The 15,123-nt window shown below is 22.5% G+C and overlaps 1 protein-coding gene across 1 annotated transcript; it reads right to left on the reverse strand.

Moving 5' to 3' along the window:
- Window positions 1–10,343: 10,343 nt before the first annotated feature.
- Window positions 10,344–15,080, reverse strand: OCT59_021748 (uncharacterized protein; the record flags this gene model as incomplete). Its single annotated transcript, XM_025317432.2, has 21 exons — window positions 10,344–10,633; window positions 10,700–10,861; window positions 10,936–11,053; window positions 11,126–11,247; window positions 11,312–11,402; window positions 11,481–11,602; window positions 11,664–11,792; window positions 11,867–12,007; window positions 12,082–12,243; window positions 12,333–12,494; window positions 12,571–12,744; window positions 12,815–13,012; window positions 13,093–13,260; window positions 13,341–13,497; window positions 13,594–13,675; window positions 13,753–13,866; window positions 13,938–14,133; window positions 14,211–14,372; window positions 14,489–14,637; window positions 14,712–14,898; window positions 14,967–15,080. The coding sequence occupies 21 exons, from the start codon at window positions 15,078–15,080 to the stop codon at window positions 10,511–10,513; spliced, it is 3,033 nt and encodes a 1,010-aa protein (XP_025178274.1). The 3' UTR covers window positions 10,344–10,510.
- Window positions 15,081–15,123: the final 43 nt, after the last annotated feature.

Consider the following 15,123-nt stretch of genomic DNA (forward strand, 5'->3'; position numbering starts at 1 on the left):
TTTCTAATAAAAAAAAAATGAGATGTTATCCAAAATATTAATTTTTTTTCTATTAGGAATTTTTTAGACTTTTTTCAATTAGTATAGCTGTACGAAAATTAAAAGCATGAAAATTTGAATACATACTCTTTAGGATATGTGTTATAACATATTAAAATTTCAAGTATTATTATTATGTATAATTCTAAGCAAATAATAAAAATAGATTGCCCATTATATTTGTTCAATCATTAAAAATTCTTTATTGGAATTTTTTTAATTAATACAGATGCATGAAGACTAGAAGCATAAAATTTTAAATATATGCTCTTTAAAATCTATATTATCACATATTAAAAATTCAAGTATTGTTATTATGTACAATTTTAAGTAAATAATATATATATGATGTCCGCTATTTTTGTCTAGATAGTGTATATCTAAAGAAGTTTATTAGAACTTTTTACAAAGAATTAGAATAATATATAAATAGAACTAATAGATGTTATTGCTAATATAAGCTTTACATTAAATTAAAATAACATAAATCTGTCTAATAATAACTCAAATTTACTAAATAATTATAATAATTTCTAATAGTCTATTTTATTAATCAAAATTAGTACAACTTCTAAATCTATTCTATTTAATACCAAATTAAAAGAAAATGTAAGAAGAACAAAAACATTATAGTTAAAATACAAACTGCTAACTTTTTTATTAATCAAACTAAATTGAAGCAAAAAAAGCATTTTTTACAAATTATATAATATTACTAATTAGACTATCTATAATAAAACTTTACATTTAAAGATTAATCTAACTAGTCTCTATAAATGTAAAAAGGAATTGAAAAATCTAAAGATTACTAAAAAATTTAAATCTGAATTTATATAAACTTTATAATTAATTTCTATTTCAAATGTATAAAGTTATTATTAAATCTATATCAAATTTTACTATTTCAGGATTTAGTAATCAGATTTTAATGATCTTTAGCTTGTTAGATTTGTCTTAATGAGATGAATATTTTGATATATAATTTATATATATTGATAGAACTCCACTTACTTATAATAAAGGTCACTATAACTCTAAGGTAAAATTATTAAGAAAAAAATTTTAATGATCCTATTATAAATAGATAAATTATATCTAAAAAAAGAAATGTTACATTGTATTATTATAATTTTTTTCCTTTTAAATCAATTAACCAATAATATTAAGAATTGAAGTAAAGTAAAATTACTAGTAAATTTGAAATTTTTTCTGAAGACTTTTATTATAAGTAAGTGGGATCCTATATTAATTGTTGAGATATTGTATTTTTAAATTTTAATTATACAGTTATCCTCCCATATAATCACACCCTTCAGACCAAAAAAAAAAATGGTGTGACTATAAAAATTATATATGATGTGATTAAAGTGAAGGTTTTTTTAATAAGTTTATTAGTAACTTGAGATTAATGTAAATGTGCTTATAAGGGAGTTGTGATTATACAGGGGGTGACTATATGGGAGGATGACTGTATAGGAATTGTTTTAGTAATTTTTAGAGTTCAAAAAACTCTTTTGAAAAAAAGAATTAATTAACTGTAATAAAAATTTCTGAAAGAAAATAAATTTCTATTTATAAAAATAAATAAAAAAAATTAAAAAGCTAAAAACCTATTATAGAATATGATTAATAAATTATTTTATTATCAGTTCATTTTATAACCTATCTGTTAACTTTTCAGAATCTCTTTTAGTTCTGATCTTGAAGCTTTTCTTTGCCTTATTATTCTTATCATTTGACTTACATTTTTAATTAAAAGATTCTTTAACAATATTTTCTTTCTTGAATTCACAACTTTTATATAATTATATTTTAGAAGAATTTTATTAATACTTGTAATTTTATTCATAAGATTAAGATTTTTTTTAGAGACTTTTTTAATATCTTTAAAATTGTTAATTTAGTTTTAGATATCTGATTAAATTAAAAGAAAATATTAGTAGTAGTACTAATAATTAAAACTAAGTCTATCAATCTCAAATTTTTTTATCAATTAAATTATTTAAATCTTTTTACTTTTTCAAGTAAACTAGTAGTAAACTATAAGTTTGCACTTTCTTAATGTGATAATAACTTTGACTAAATATAGTGAAATTATCAGTTATTGTAAAAGAAAGTCATAAATATTAAGTTTAAGAAATTTTTCTTTTTCTTTTTAATTTGTAAAAAAATTAAATGGCTGGAAACTATTTTACAGAAATATTTTTTAATAAAGCTATTTATATACTATTCTTTCAGATAAATTTGTATTATTTATTCATTTTTAATTAAGATGATGTATTTTCTGAATTTTAAGTAGTATAATAAATCTATATTTTTTTAGATTAAGAAAATATCATAAATAATATTATTAATAAATGCAATTGTCTATTCTATTAATTAATATTTAGTTATTATAAATGAGCCAAAAATTATGAAAATCCAATTACTTTACAGAAACCTTAAATTTTTGAACAATATCGAATTAATATAATAATGATGTTAAATATATATCGTAATGATATCGATTTGCAAATGATATCATTATGATATTGCAATGATATCATTTTGATATTAATTTAATATATCAAAATGATATCATAAAGATATTTGCTTGAAGAGATATCATTTCGATATTAATTTAATATATCAAAACGATATCATAAAGATATTCGTCAAGAGATATCAAATCAATATCATCTCGATATTATTATAACAACAATAATTTTTTTGAAAAATAGAAAATAAATACAATATTAATAAGATATCATTTCAATATTAATTCAATATCAATACGACATCATAAAGATATCACTTTATAATTATCTAATCGACATTATATCGACATTGACAAAATAATGAATCGACGTCATTTTGATATTGTTAAAATAATAATAAATTTTTTAATAAATGCAATATCAATATAATATTATTTTAACATTAATTCAGTATCAAAACAATATCGTAAAGATATCACTTTATAATTATGATCTAATCGATATCTTATCGATATCGACAAAATAGCGAATCAATATCATTTTGATATTGTTAAAATAATAAATTTTTAAAAATGTAGTATAAATTTTATATATTGATATAATATCATTTCAATATTAATTTAGTATCAAAAAAATATCATAAAGATATTATTACTTTTAAAATATTAATATCGTTAAATTCAATTTTATAATATTTTAATAATATGTAACTTAATTTAAAAGTTAATTTAAATAAATCAAAGTTATTATTATTTATTACAATAACAATTTTAATTAGATACAAATAAAGTATGTATTAGTTCAAACTGAATATTATACAACAGATCAATAATTCTATAATAAACTAATTCAATAAATTAAAAGCATGAGTTAAATACAATAGGAATCTAAAAAATTAATGATTGTAAGTCAAAACATTATGCTTTAATACTCAAGAATCATAATTCATCAACCCAAAGTTAAGGATTAACTGGGTACCTTGCTTTAGATTCAGCGATACTGCCCAAGTTGGATAGGATGTCACAGGTACGCTTTAAGAAGACTCATTATGACTCTCTTGTAAAAAAGATAAGTATATTTGAAAATATCAAACATGAATTCATTTTAGAAGTTTGGTGAAAAACCCTTATAAATAACTGCAGTTTCATCATTACCAAAATCATTGAACTTAGGAATACAATGAAAAAGTTCATGAGAATGACGGCTTTAAAAAAAAAATACAAATATATTCTTAATTTTGACAATGCATCCTTATTCTTTGGCCTGAAATTCTCATATGACTAAATTATTGTTATTTGTAATTTGATCCATTGAATCCACCATAAATTGCCAGGTAAAGCGAATTTTTATTAGACAACTATAGCTTTATCAATAAACGTTGCAATGTGTTTGGACAAATGACAACCTGTTTAATAAATTTTAAATAGGCAAACGTGGTCCTAAAACCCATTATAAAATAGGCTGCAAGAAGTGCAAAGCAACTTACCTAACCCACGAGTAGGTTTAAGGGTTAGGAAATCAATTATACGCTAAACATACACAAGTTGGTATAGAGTTAAAGTCTTACAAACTAAAAATTATTTTTGCCACTTAATTCTCCAATAATCAATGTTATAAAAAAGTTACTTACAACTTAAGCCTACTTAATTATATATAAAATGACATTTCAAACAAACAGAGCTTATGATATATGAGAATATCCTATCATACCTATTTTAACCCTTGATTAAAGGATTTTTGTTGCATTATCAAACTGATTATATAAATTTTACGCTTATATAATATAAGCTTATACAGTCTACCTTTGATATAGCGAAGAAGCCGTTCTACATCTCAAATTCGTTATAGCAAATTAACAAAGAATTTGAAAAATTTGATTGGTTACTTCATTATAGCGAAAGAAAATTGATATATTTTATTGGCCAAACGTCATGTGATTTGTTATATTAAAATTCGCTATAGGAAGGGTAAACTGTACCTATATAATCAATAAAACAAGTCCGCCTTTTTCTATAACACACTATACATGATGGCAAACAGTATAGGAGACAAACTCTACTTTTCAAAAAGAAAGTTTTTTTTTTTTAAAAAAAAAAATGTACAAAATAAATAGTCTTAAATAGAGCTCTGAATTTGACCCGACAGATCGGGTAATCTGACAGGTTGACCTGAAAAATTCAGGTCAGGTAGCAGATTTAATGACCCTGGTTTCTTTGGGTCATACTACCACAGTCGAAGATCGACCTGACCCATTAACCCAACATATTTTGGTCAAAAATAAGACATTTCAGCATTTTATATATATAAAAAATACCAAACTGATCTGAATCTGACATTTTTTTATTAAAAATAATTACAAAAACGTCTTTTTTTATTAAAAACATTAGGTTCAATTAAAGAAACAAAAAAAAATGTTTTTTTTATTAAAAAATGTCGAACCTGACATTTTTTATTAAAAGAAACAAAAAAAACCATTTCTTTAATTAAAAAATGTCTAACCTGACGTTTTTTATTTATTAAAAGAAACAAAAAAATGTTTCTTTAATTAAAAAATGTCAGGTTTGACATTTTTTCATTAAAAGAAACAAAAAAAATGTTTCTTTAATTAAAAAACGTCGAACCTGAATTTTTTATTAAAAGAAACAAAAAAAAATGTTTTTTTATCAAAAAATGTCGAACCTGCCATTTTTTATTAAAAGAAACAAAAGAAAACGTTTCTTTAATTAAAAAACGTTGAACTCGACGTTTTTTATTAAAAGAAACAAAAAACATGTTTTTTTATTAAAAAACGTCAAACCTGATGTTTTTTATTAAAAGAAACAAAAGAAAACGTTTCTTTAATTAAAAAATGTCAAACCTGACATTTTTTATTAAAATAAACAAAAGAAAACATTTCTTTAATTAAAAAACGTTGAACCTGACGTTTTTTATTAAAAGAAATAAAAAAAAATTGTTTTTTTAATTTAAAAACGTTGAACCTGACATTTTTTCATTTAAAAAAACAAAAAAAAGTTTCTTTAATTTAAAAATGTCGGGTCTGACGTTTTTCATTAGAAGAAACAAAAAAAATACGTTTTGGCATAATAAAAAGTGCCAAAACATACTTTTCCATAAAATAATTGTAAAAAAAAAACATTCAGCATTTTTTCGATATATAAAAAACGCTGAAACGTTTTTTGTCCAAAATATATTGGGTGATAGGTTGGGTTGGGTATAGAATTGACTGTGATATTCGGGGACAGTCGCCAAGTCGTCCAAACTACTTTAGAGAATCGAGTCAAGTCAATTACCTGTGGTCCCCATCAAGCAATCGAACTCAGTCTTAAATAAAATAGTGGTTAAATTGACTTTTTAGAAATTAATAGGCCTTATAGTCTTATAATATACGTGATCATTTAATCAAACAATTTACTAAATTTGGTATTACATGAACTTGATCAATCTGATAATTGCTTAGTCTCTTTATAGGTGGATATTTCTTAAATTATCACCTGAACTTTTCAATTTTTTGCAGAATTGAAAATGGAAATCGGAAAAGTATTCTGATTCAGAATTTTTTTTTAAAAAATGTGTTTGTTATTTTGTAAATTACCAGTCAGAATTGGCTTAAACTTTAAAGTTCTTACTTTACACAAATATTACGCAAATGTATTCTTTTTGATTTGTATAAGAACGTCAAATATATAGAGATATTTAGGCTGTATACACTAAAGAAGAAATGTCACATACTAATAACCATTCCATTTTTAACAAAATAATAATTACTTTTTAAACTTGAAAATGTTATATCTTAGATAAACATTTTATAGTTTTATATATCCATTTTATTTTATATTATTATCACTCGACATTATGGTATAATGTTTAGAATAATGATATTTTATATTATCATTTACTTGTAAAATTTACTAAATTTATTCAATGTAATATCGTTATAAAATGCATAATTTTATAAAAAAATTAGAGCATTTGCTAAGATTTATAACTATGTATAATTTAATATTATTATTAATAATTATAATTGGTAATAAATTACTAGAGTTAAATTTAAAATTATAACTAAGTATAAACTATCTAAAGATATAAAACTGAAAGTTAGGTAAATAATAGTAAAAAATCTATAAAATTAAAGTTTAACAATAAATTTTACATAATATCATTAATTAAAATTTTCTTTCTTTAGCAATGCTAAATTTTAGCTTTTAAAATCATATATGATGTTAAAATCACTTAATTATGAAATACAAATGTTTTAACATACTTTTAAATTTAAAACATTTCTAATATATTTATTTTAAAAAAATTTTAATAAATTTGTTTGAAAATTGCTTAACATTAAGAATTTGATTTATAATAATAGTTTTTCAATATGTAATATATATTAATTACTTTTACTAATTTATATTAATAATAAGTATATAGCTTTTTATAATTTATTTTAAAGTTATACTTTATAATAAAATTTTGTTAATAAATCTATAATAGTTAAAAATTTAAATTGAACTTTAAGCCAAATTTAAATAATTTATCTAAATTAAATATAACTTATAGGTTTTTACTTCAAATCATCGGGAGTGATCATTACCGTTGGCCAGAATTATCAATTTTTACCGGTACTATATTTTTTTAATGCTGGTCGATTGTAATAATTTCAGTCACTGGTGATCATCACCCCCAGTGATAGTTAGAAAAATTCTAACTTATATATGTATTTTTCAGAATTTTATTTTTTTAGTTTTTTTTTAAAATAATTTTTTTTTCATTTTAAATTGAAAATTTATTAAATAATATTTTTTTTTAGTTTTTCTTTAAAAACAGCTTTTAAATTTAAATTTTAAATTGGAATATATAAATTGAAAATCCAAAATATAGGTAAAATTACTTTTTTTTTAATTTAAAAATATTATTAATTTGTGATTTGTATAAAAAGTAAAGATATATAGTAATATATAGTAATACAGATTACAGAATTTAAAGATGTGGTAAATTAAAGTACTAATTTTTGAAATATAATATAAAAGCTAAAAATATTGGTATAATATTATACTATTTAGCCAATTTTTTATTAAAAATCCAGTAAATTTTGTGATTATTAAAAATAATTTTTTTAAAAATTTAAAAAAAAATTCTATTAATTGCAATATATAAAGAAAAAGCATTTTTTTTTTAGTTTATAAAAAAGTTGTTTCTAATAACCAAAATTTTACCATAAAAAATTGGCTAAATAGTATAATTTTATACTAATGTTTTATAATGTTTTAGTTTTTACATTATACTTTCATATTTTAAATTCTGTTCTATTAATAGTTAATTTCTTAGAATTATAAATTAATATTTCTTTTTAAAAAAAATAGTTTCTGGAATTGTTTAAATTGAAATATTAAAAGTAAATTAAAAAAAAAATTGCTACTTTTTTGATTTTAAAATATTATTAATATTTCTTTTATTTAAAAATAGTTTTTAGACTTGAATTTTGAATTGGAATATTAAAAATAAATTAAAAAAAATGAAATTACCATTTTTTTAATTTGAAAATATTATCAGTTATTAACATTCCTTTTATTTTTATTTTTTAGAAATAAGACTTAAATTTTAATTTATATATTAAAAAGTTTAAATAGCTTTAGTAGGACTCAAAAATATATATATAAAGTCAGATGGTAAAAAATTTTTTTACTATGAACTATATGTAAAGACTTTTTATATGAGTAGTACATATAATTAACACCTGATATTAAAAATCCTGCAAAAATATGCAAATAAAATTTCAGATATTAATTTATATTAATTATTTTATTATGGCTTCTATATTATTTATAAAACCAAATACTAATGTAAAAAAATAGAATTTACCATTTTTTCAATAATATTTTTCTAAAATTTCACTTTTTAACTCTTAGAAATTTCATTCAATTAATACTAAATATTACAATATGGTTAATTAAATAAGTACATATAGTAAATATATTATATATATATGTAAAATTAGTCAAATTTAGACTAAAAATACATAAACTAATTTTTTATATATAAAAATTTTGATAAAAAATATGCAATCTTGATAATTTAACTATAGATGAAAAATTTTAAAATTGTATGCAAATTAAAACTTTACTTTGTCTAATTTTATTATGATGGCAATGCATCTAGCTATATATATCCCTATATATATATTTCTGAATCCTGCTTTAGTTTTATATATGTAATTACTAACATTTTTTTTAGTGTAATCTAGTTAAGATAATAACTAATAAAAAAAATGAATTTTAGAAACCTATGATTACTAAAATGTTATTGTATTTTCAGGTAAAGAAAATGCAAATACAAGCTGAAAATGCAATAAAATTTTAGTAATCATAAGTTTAAAGTAAATTTACCTATAAGTAACTTTTAAAGTATAAATATTACACAAATTTTTAAGAAGTCATTTATAAGTAAACTTATTTTAAAACTTATAATTACTAAAATTTTATTGCATTTTTAATTTGTATTTGCACCTTTTCTACCTAAAAATACAATAAAATTTCAGTAATCACAGATTTCTAAAATTCATTTTTTTTAATTATTATTTTAGCTAAATCATTAAAAAGAAAATGGCAATAATTATAAAAGTTTAAATATTTTTCATTTAATTTACAAATAATATATAATAAAATGCATTTTTATTAATATTAATATTAGAAATATGATTTTATTACTACTAGATTCTTTCATTAAGATAAATCCAATAATATAATTTTATTAAAATTCACTTTTAAAAATAAGAATATATAGAACAGTAAAATTTTAAAAATTATAAAATTAATGAGATATTATTTTATAATAAACTTTAAAAATAAAAGATATAATTAGAGATTTTAATATTTTTTTATAACTTAAATAAAACTTGATGTTATTTTTAGTAAATACTTAAGTTTAATTTAAATTAAACTAAAATTATTTGATGAAATTTTTTTTTTTTTAACTGCAGCATATTCATTAGTTTATTAAGTAAAAAAAAATATATAATTACATAAATGTATAATACTATATATTAAAAACCTAACATTATTAATTAACAAACTACTTGTCATATTATAAAAATACCTTATATGTGTACTATTGGGTGGAAATTACGCTCAGAAAGTAAGATATGTTTGAAACAGGTTTTCTTAGCAAACGCCTCTCTTTCTACACAATGGGATCTATAAGATTTATTATTTGATAAAATTGCAATAAAAAATAAAATAAATTTATATATAAAAATTTTATGGTGATTTTTATTAAAAATAAGAATTTTATAAAAAAAATAAAAATAAAAATATTAATAAATGTTTTTAATATAAAATTTATTTTTTTATTAGAAATTTAAACTGATTTTTAATATTTTTAACAAATTTTAATAAATGTCTTATTAATTTTACTAAAAACTACTTTTTAAAAGATTAGTAAAAAACCTTTTAAAAAGAATAAATAGATATTTATAATATAGAATTTTAAACTATACTAAAATAATTCAAATCTTATGTAACAAAAATTTCAAATGAAATATTTTGATTAATATTAGCTAATAATTTTATGCATTTGAAATTAGAATTTATTATTAAGTTTATATAAATCAGATTTGAATTCTTTTTAGTATTATAACTATTATTTATATAAATCTTGATTATATATATATATGGAATTATTGTTTTAGATTTAAATTACATAAAATACCACTATTATCCTATATTTATTAGTAATTTAAAATATCAATTATATAATAATTATATATATATATATATATTTATTTAAAAATTTAGTTAATTTACTTCTTTTAAACTTGATTCAAATTTCATACGGCTTAATAATATATAATAAGTAATAATTTTTTACTAATCCATTTTAATTGCTAATTAAGTAACTTTATTATGCATTTAATCAGAAAATGGCATAAATCCAATAAATAAATAAATAAAACACTTTATTCTTATTATACAAAAAGATATAAATTAATAATGTAATACTTTAAATCATATTTCCCATGATTTCAATAAATCATTTTCATCATCATTTATAAATGGCTGTTCAATAGTTTTGATCATCATATCCCCACAAAGTATACATTCTGATGCAACTAAATCATCAAGCTCATCCTTAGAAGAAAAAAAATATTTTAATTAGAAAAATTAATAATTTGTAAATACTATTCAACAAATTACCTTTAATTGATCAATTTTTGGAACAAAAACAGCAACATCATCTTCATTATATGTGGCAGCTGCTGGATCAGGTGGATGATTAACATTATTCAATTCCTTTGATATTTTTTGTTGTAAATCCGAAAGATGAAGTAATTGCCCCATACTAAGATAATTAGTCACCTAATAATGATAATTGTCAAATTAGAGTATTTTACATATCAATACTGAGTTTAATTGAATAAAAATTAGCTTACTCGGTTGATCATACATTCAGCATGAAAAGCATGTTGACAAGGGAAAATATAAAATGGTCTTGTTAATAATGATAAATCGCATATTGAACACCTTTCCCCTGTTGTCACGACTGCAAACCTGCGTCATTTTGAAAAATTAGAATTAAATAATAACTAAATCGGACCAAATATAAGTTGATTCGGTATTTACCGGCATCTTAACTCTCGTATATCAAGCCGAATGCTCTCAGCACTTTTGGTTGCCTCATCCATTTCTGATTTTAATTCTTCGATATTTAAATTATATTCCTCAAGAGCCGCACATATCTCATCCTATAATAGGATAACTAATTAATTGATAATTTATTAATTAGCTGCGATTATCATAAGGAATTACCTTAAAATCATCTATAAGAACAAAATCGGGGAAGAATGGTAAAATATCTTCAATTTTAAGCAAGTCGCAATGCTGGAGATAATCCATGGCTCTAAATATATTTAATTACAATATTAAAACGAATTATTTATTAAAGCAACAACCATCTTAATTTTTATATGAAAATTACGTTTTTATTTCTTGTTTCTTTTCAACTACATGACGCGCAATTTTCAACCAAAGTTTCTTACGTAACGCGTCATCATCCTCTGGTTTGTCAGCATTAATTCTTGCAAGTTCCAGGTCATCATGCTAATAAATGTATAGATATTTAATATAATCACCTATAATAAAACAATACGCAAAAATTTACCTTCAATGCCAAATCAACAGCCTCTTCATAAAGTCCCATGTTGCTATATATATGTACACAACTTTGCGTTCTTCTATTTTGGCTACAAAGTCGAAGCGCATAATCCAAATTATAGTATGGTTCTCGTCCCTACATAAAGGATTTCAAATATACTTAAACCATGACACTTAGAAAGTGTGTATAAAACAAGAAAATAGACATACTTCCGATGCCAAAAATTGAAGTAAAGCAGACTCATCATTTGTAGATTGTGTTGCATACAACGTGAGAAGAAAATTGTGAATAGCTGGATCTGTATTTTTTTGTTGTTGCACTACGTACTGTAAATATCTTATTGCTTGATTCTGAAATTATAATAATTTAAATTTTACTTAATTTTTCTCAATTATAAATATAATGAATGAATATTTTAACATACTTGTGTAGTGTTTTCTGGAGCTTTTGAATGATCATACTTTAATAAGGCAGGCATCAAGTTTCTTGGATTGAGGTTCGGTTGTCGCATCCAAACAACAACAGTATCACTAGGTGCATTTTCCATCAATACAAGAGCAAATTTATAGAACGTATCAACAGAAGCCTAAAATTCAATATATTAGGAAGGAATTGTAAAAAAATGTAAAGGAAATTTGGTTTTTTTTTTCCTAAATAAAAATATTAACAATATACCTGTTTACTAAGAACATCCAGTGCTTGTTTATAATTTCCTTCTTGAATCCAATGTGATATTACTTTCTCGTAGTCACCTATCAATGATGCGTAGCATAATAATTCATCTGTGCGCCCATGGCTGGAAATTAAATTATACGTTGTCTTCTTATCTAAATCGGCCTAAGTTATTCCGAAAAAGATTAAGTTACAATCATATCAAATGTATTAGCTGTTATAGACGCGATCAATTTATAACCTTGTATTGTTCAAGAAATCCTTTGAATTCATCTTCTAAGTCCTTTTGTTCTGCTTTAAAATTGTCTATATCATCAGAGCCAGCACTTGATGCTGCCAGATCTTCCAATGTATTAATTTTGCTTAGATATATTTCAACTAGCCAAGTAGCAATCATAGTCTTTTGAGTTTTATCCTAGAAAAAGCATAAAAATTAAAAAGATATTAATTTGGATCTTACAATTTCACGTGTAATTGTAATTTACCTGTCTTCGAAGTTTATCAAGTTTGTTCAATAAGTATTTTTTTAAAGCATCTCTCTCGTCTCGCTCAACAAATTTAAGTGCAACTTCCTCAAAAGGCACGGTCGATTCTGCATAATATGAAGCTGATAATAGATAACGTTTTTGTGAAAAATAATGTTCGGCTTGAGTTGTAAGAACCTTGTCACGTTGTGCTGGATTCTAGAAGAATTGAATATTTAAATTTCAGAGTCGAAAAATGGTTTATGCACAATCATCTAAAATTACATTTGTCAACCTACTTTGCAGTATTGTAATGCCGTATCAAACTGTTGTTTTTCCAAATATAACTTCCATACATCTCGATCTTCCTTGGAAACAATAAGTTCAAATATAGAAGAATCGGTGTAAATCCAAAACGTGTTTTTTACATGATCCACAGTCATAGTTCGAACTTCTTCCCCTGGTTTCTATCAAAATAAATAAATAAATAAATAAAATACAATACTTAATCGAGGATGTTTAATCAAAATTTTTCTAATGTACTCACAAGTGGAATAACATCATCAAAAACGACTTGATCATTGAGTTGACATATTGCTTTTACACGTTCCTTATATAACAAAATAAAGTGGAACTCGGTAAGAGCACTTGATAAGGGAAATTCAGCTACCGCAGTTGAATCATTATTTGCTGTAGATGGATATCTAGCAAATATATAAATACATTTTTTCTTTTTTTTAAAAATAATAATAATAATAATAATAATAATAAAGTGATTAAATAAATAAACGAATACATACGGAAGTAGTTTTGCGCTATCGATGACACTATCGCCAGTATCTTGTGAACCAAATACAAGACTTCCGTGATAGATACCTGGGCCTGTTAAGCACGAAGAAATAATTTATGGTTCGTTAAAATGCTGAATTAACATTATATAATTTGATATTTTGACTGACCTGTTAACCAAGCAAAATTTTTGGCTGTTCCTTGATAATGTAAATCTTGATATTGATATTGAGAATAAAACTGTAATTCACTGTAAGTAAGATCTCCGGGAAGCTCCTGAAATACTGATAAAATAAAATAAATGATTTAATGTTAATGAAGATTATCTTACGCGAAAAGAATAGTGCATTTTTACCTGGATTTATTGCATAGCTAGCAAATAAGTTCTCAAACATCGAAGCTACCTCATCATCTTTTGATGGAGTTGCATTTCCTATAAATTGGTATAGTCTAGTTGGCGTTGCAGCTACTATTAAATATTTTCGTGTTGTTGCAGGAAATTGTTCGATGCGAAGGCCGGTAATAGGAACATTCCTATTTAATGAATAAACCTAAAAAATTTTTACGTAAAACATAGATAATTTATAGAAATTATTCTAGGATAATATGCATGAATATATTTATAAACCTGTTTGCAAAATTTCTCTTCTTTTTTAAAAAATTCATCCGTTGGCTCAATCTCAGCTTCAAATATCATCCCATTACGGCTTCCAATAAGAATTTTCTTTGTAGAAGTATCCGATGAAGATCCGTTAAATCTGTTCCACCCAACGGACTCAATTATTATGCCCTTATTATCAACAAAAAAAAAGATGAATTAGAAATTTTCGTCGAAAATTATAAGTAAATAGATTTTACTATAAATTTATTAAATCAAGCACATTATGCTTAAGATATGATACCTACCTTAAATTTAGAGAGAACTTTAGCCTTTTTCCACTTTTCAAATAAATAAAAATTTTCTCCTTGTTCCGTTGTTATGAGTAAATGTCGACCGGTTGGGTCAAAGAATATTTTATAAATCTTCACTTCCGATTTTCGTGGGATTTCAATATCTGACGGGCATTATACAATTAAAGTATTAGCAAAATGACCTTATTAAGGTTAAAAATAATTTCCTGTCAATTACCTTCTACATCATGAGCTTGCTGCAAATCAATTCTCAATATATGATTCGTTTCCAACGCCATTACAAGAATTTCATTGGATACCGACATTGCTACTAAAGGAGCAGGAAATTGAAATTGAACAAGATCAAGAGAAAATATCTCTGAGTCGTCCTTAGCTAAACCAGTACTAACAAACCCTGTTTCTAACTAAACAAATTTATGAATGAGTAAGTGCAAATTTCTATGAATGTACATATTATAAATAAAATATTTACCATAACTGGATCAGTTTGCTCAAAACCCTCCGCATCCAAGAAACTATTATTATTGGCAGTATATGATTGTAATGCATCGTTGGAATTTTCAATAAAATCGTCAATTAGAGACATTATAAAATTGGGTTATTTTAATAAAATCGAGTTGATTGATAGT

This window comes from Rhizophagus irregularis, chromosome 30, assembly GCF_026210795.1.
Source record: "Rhizophagus irregularis chromosome 30, complete sequence".
NCBI lineage: Eukaryota > Fungi > Glomeromycota > Glomeromycetes > Glomerales > Glomeraceae > Rhizophagus > Rhizophagus irregularis.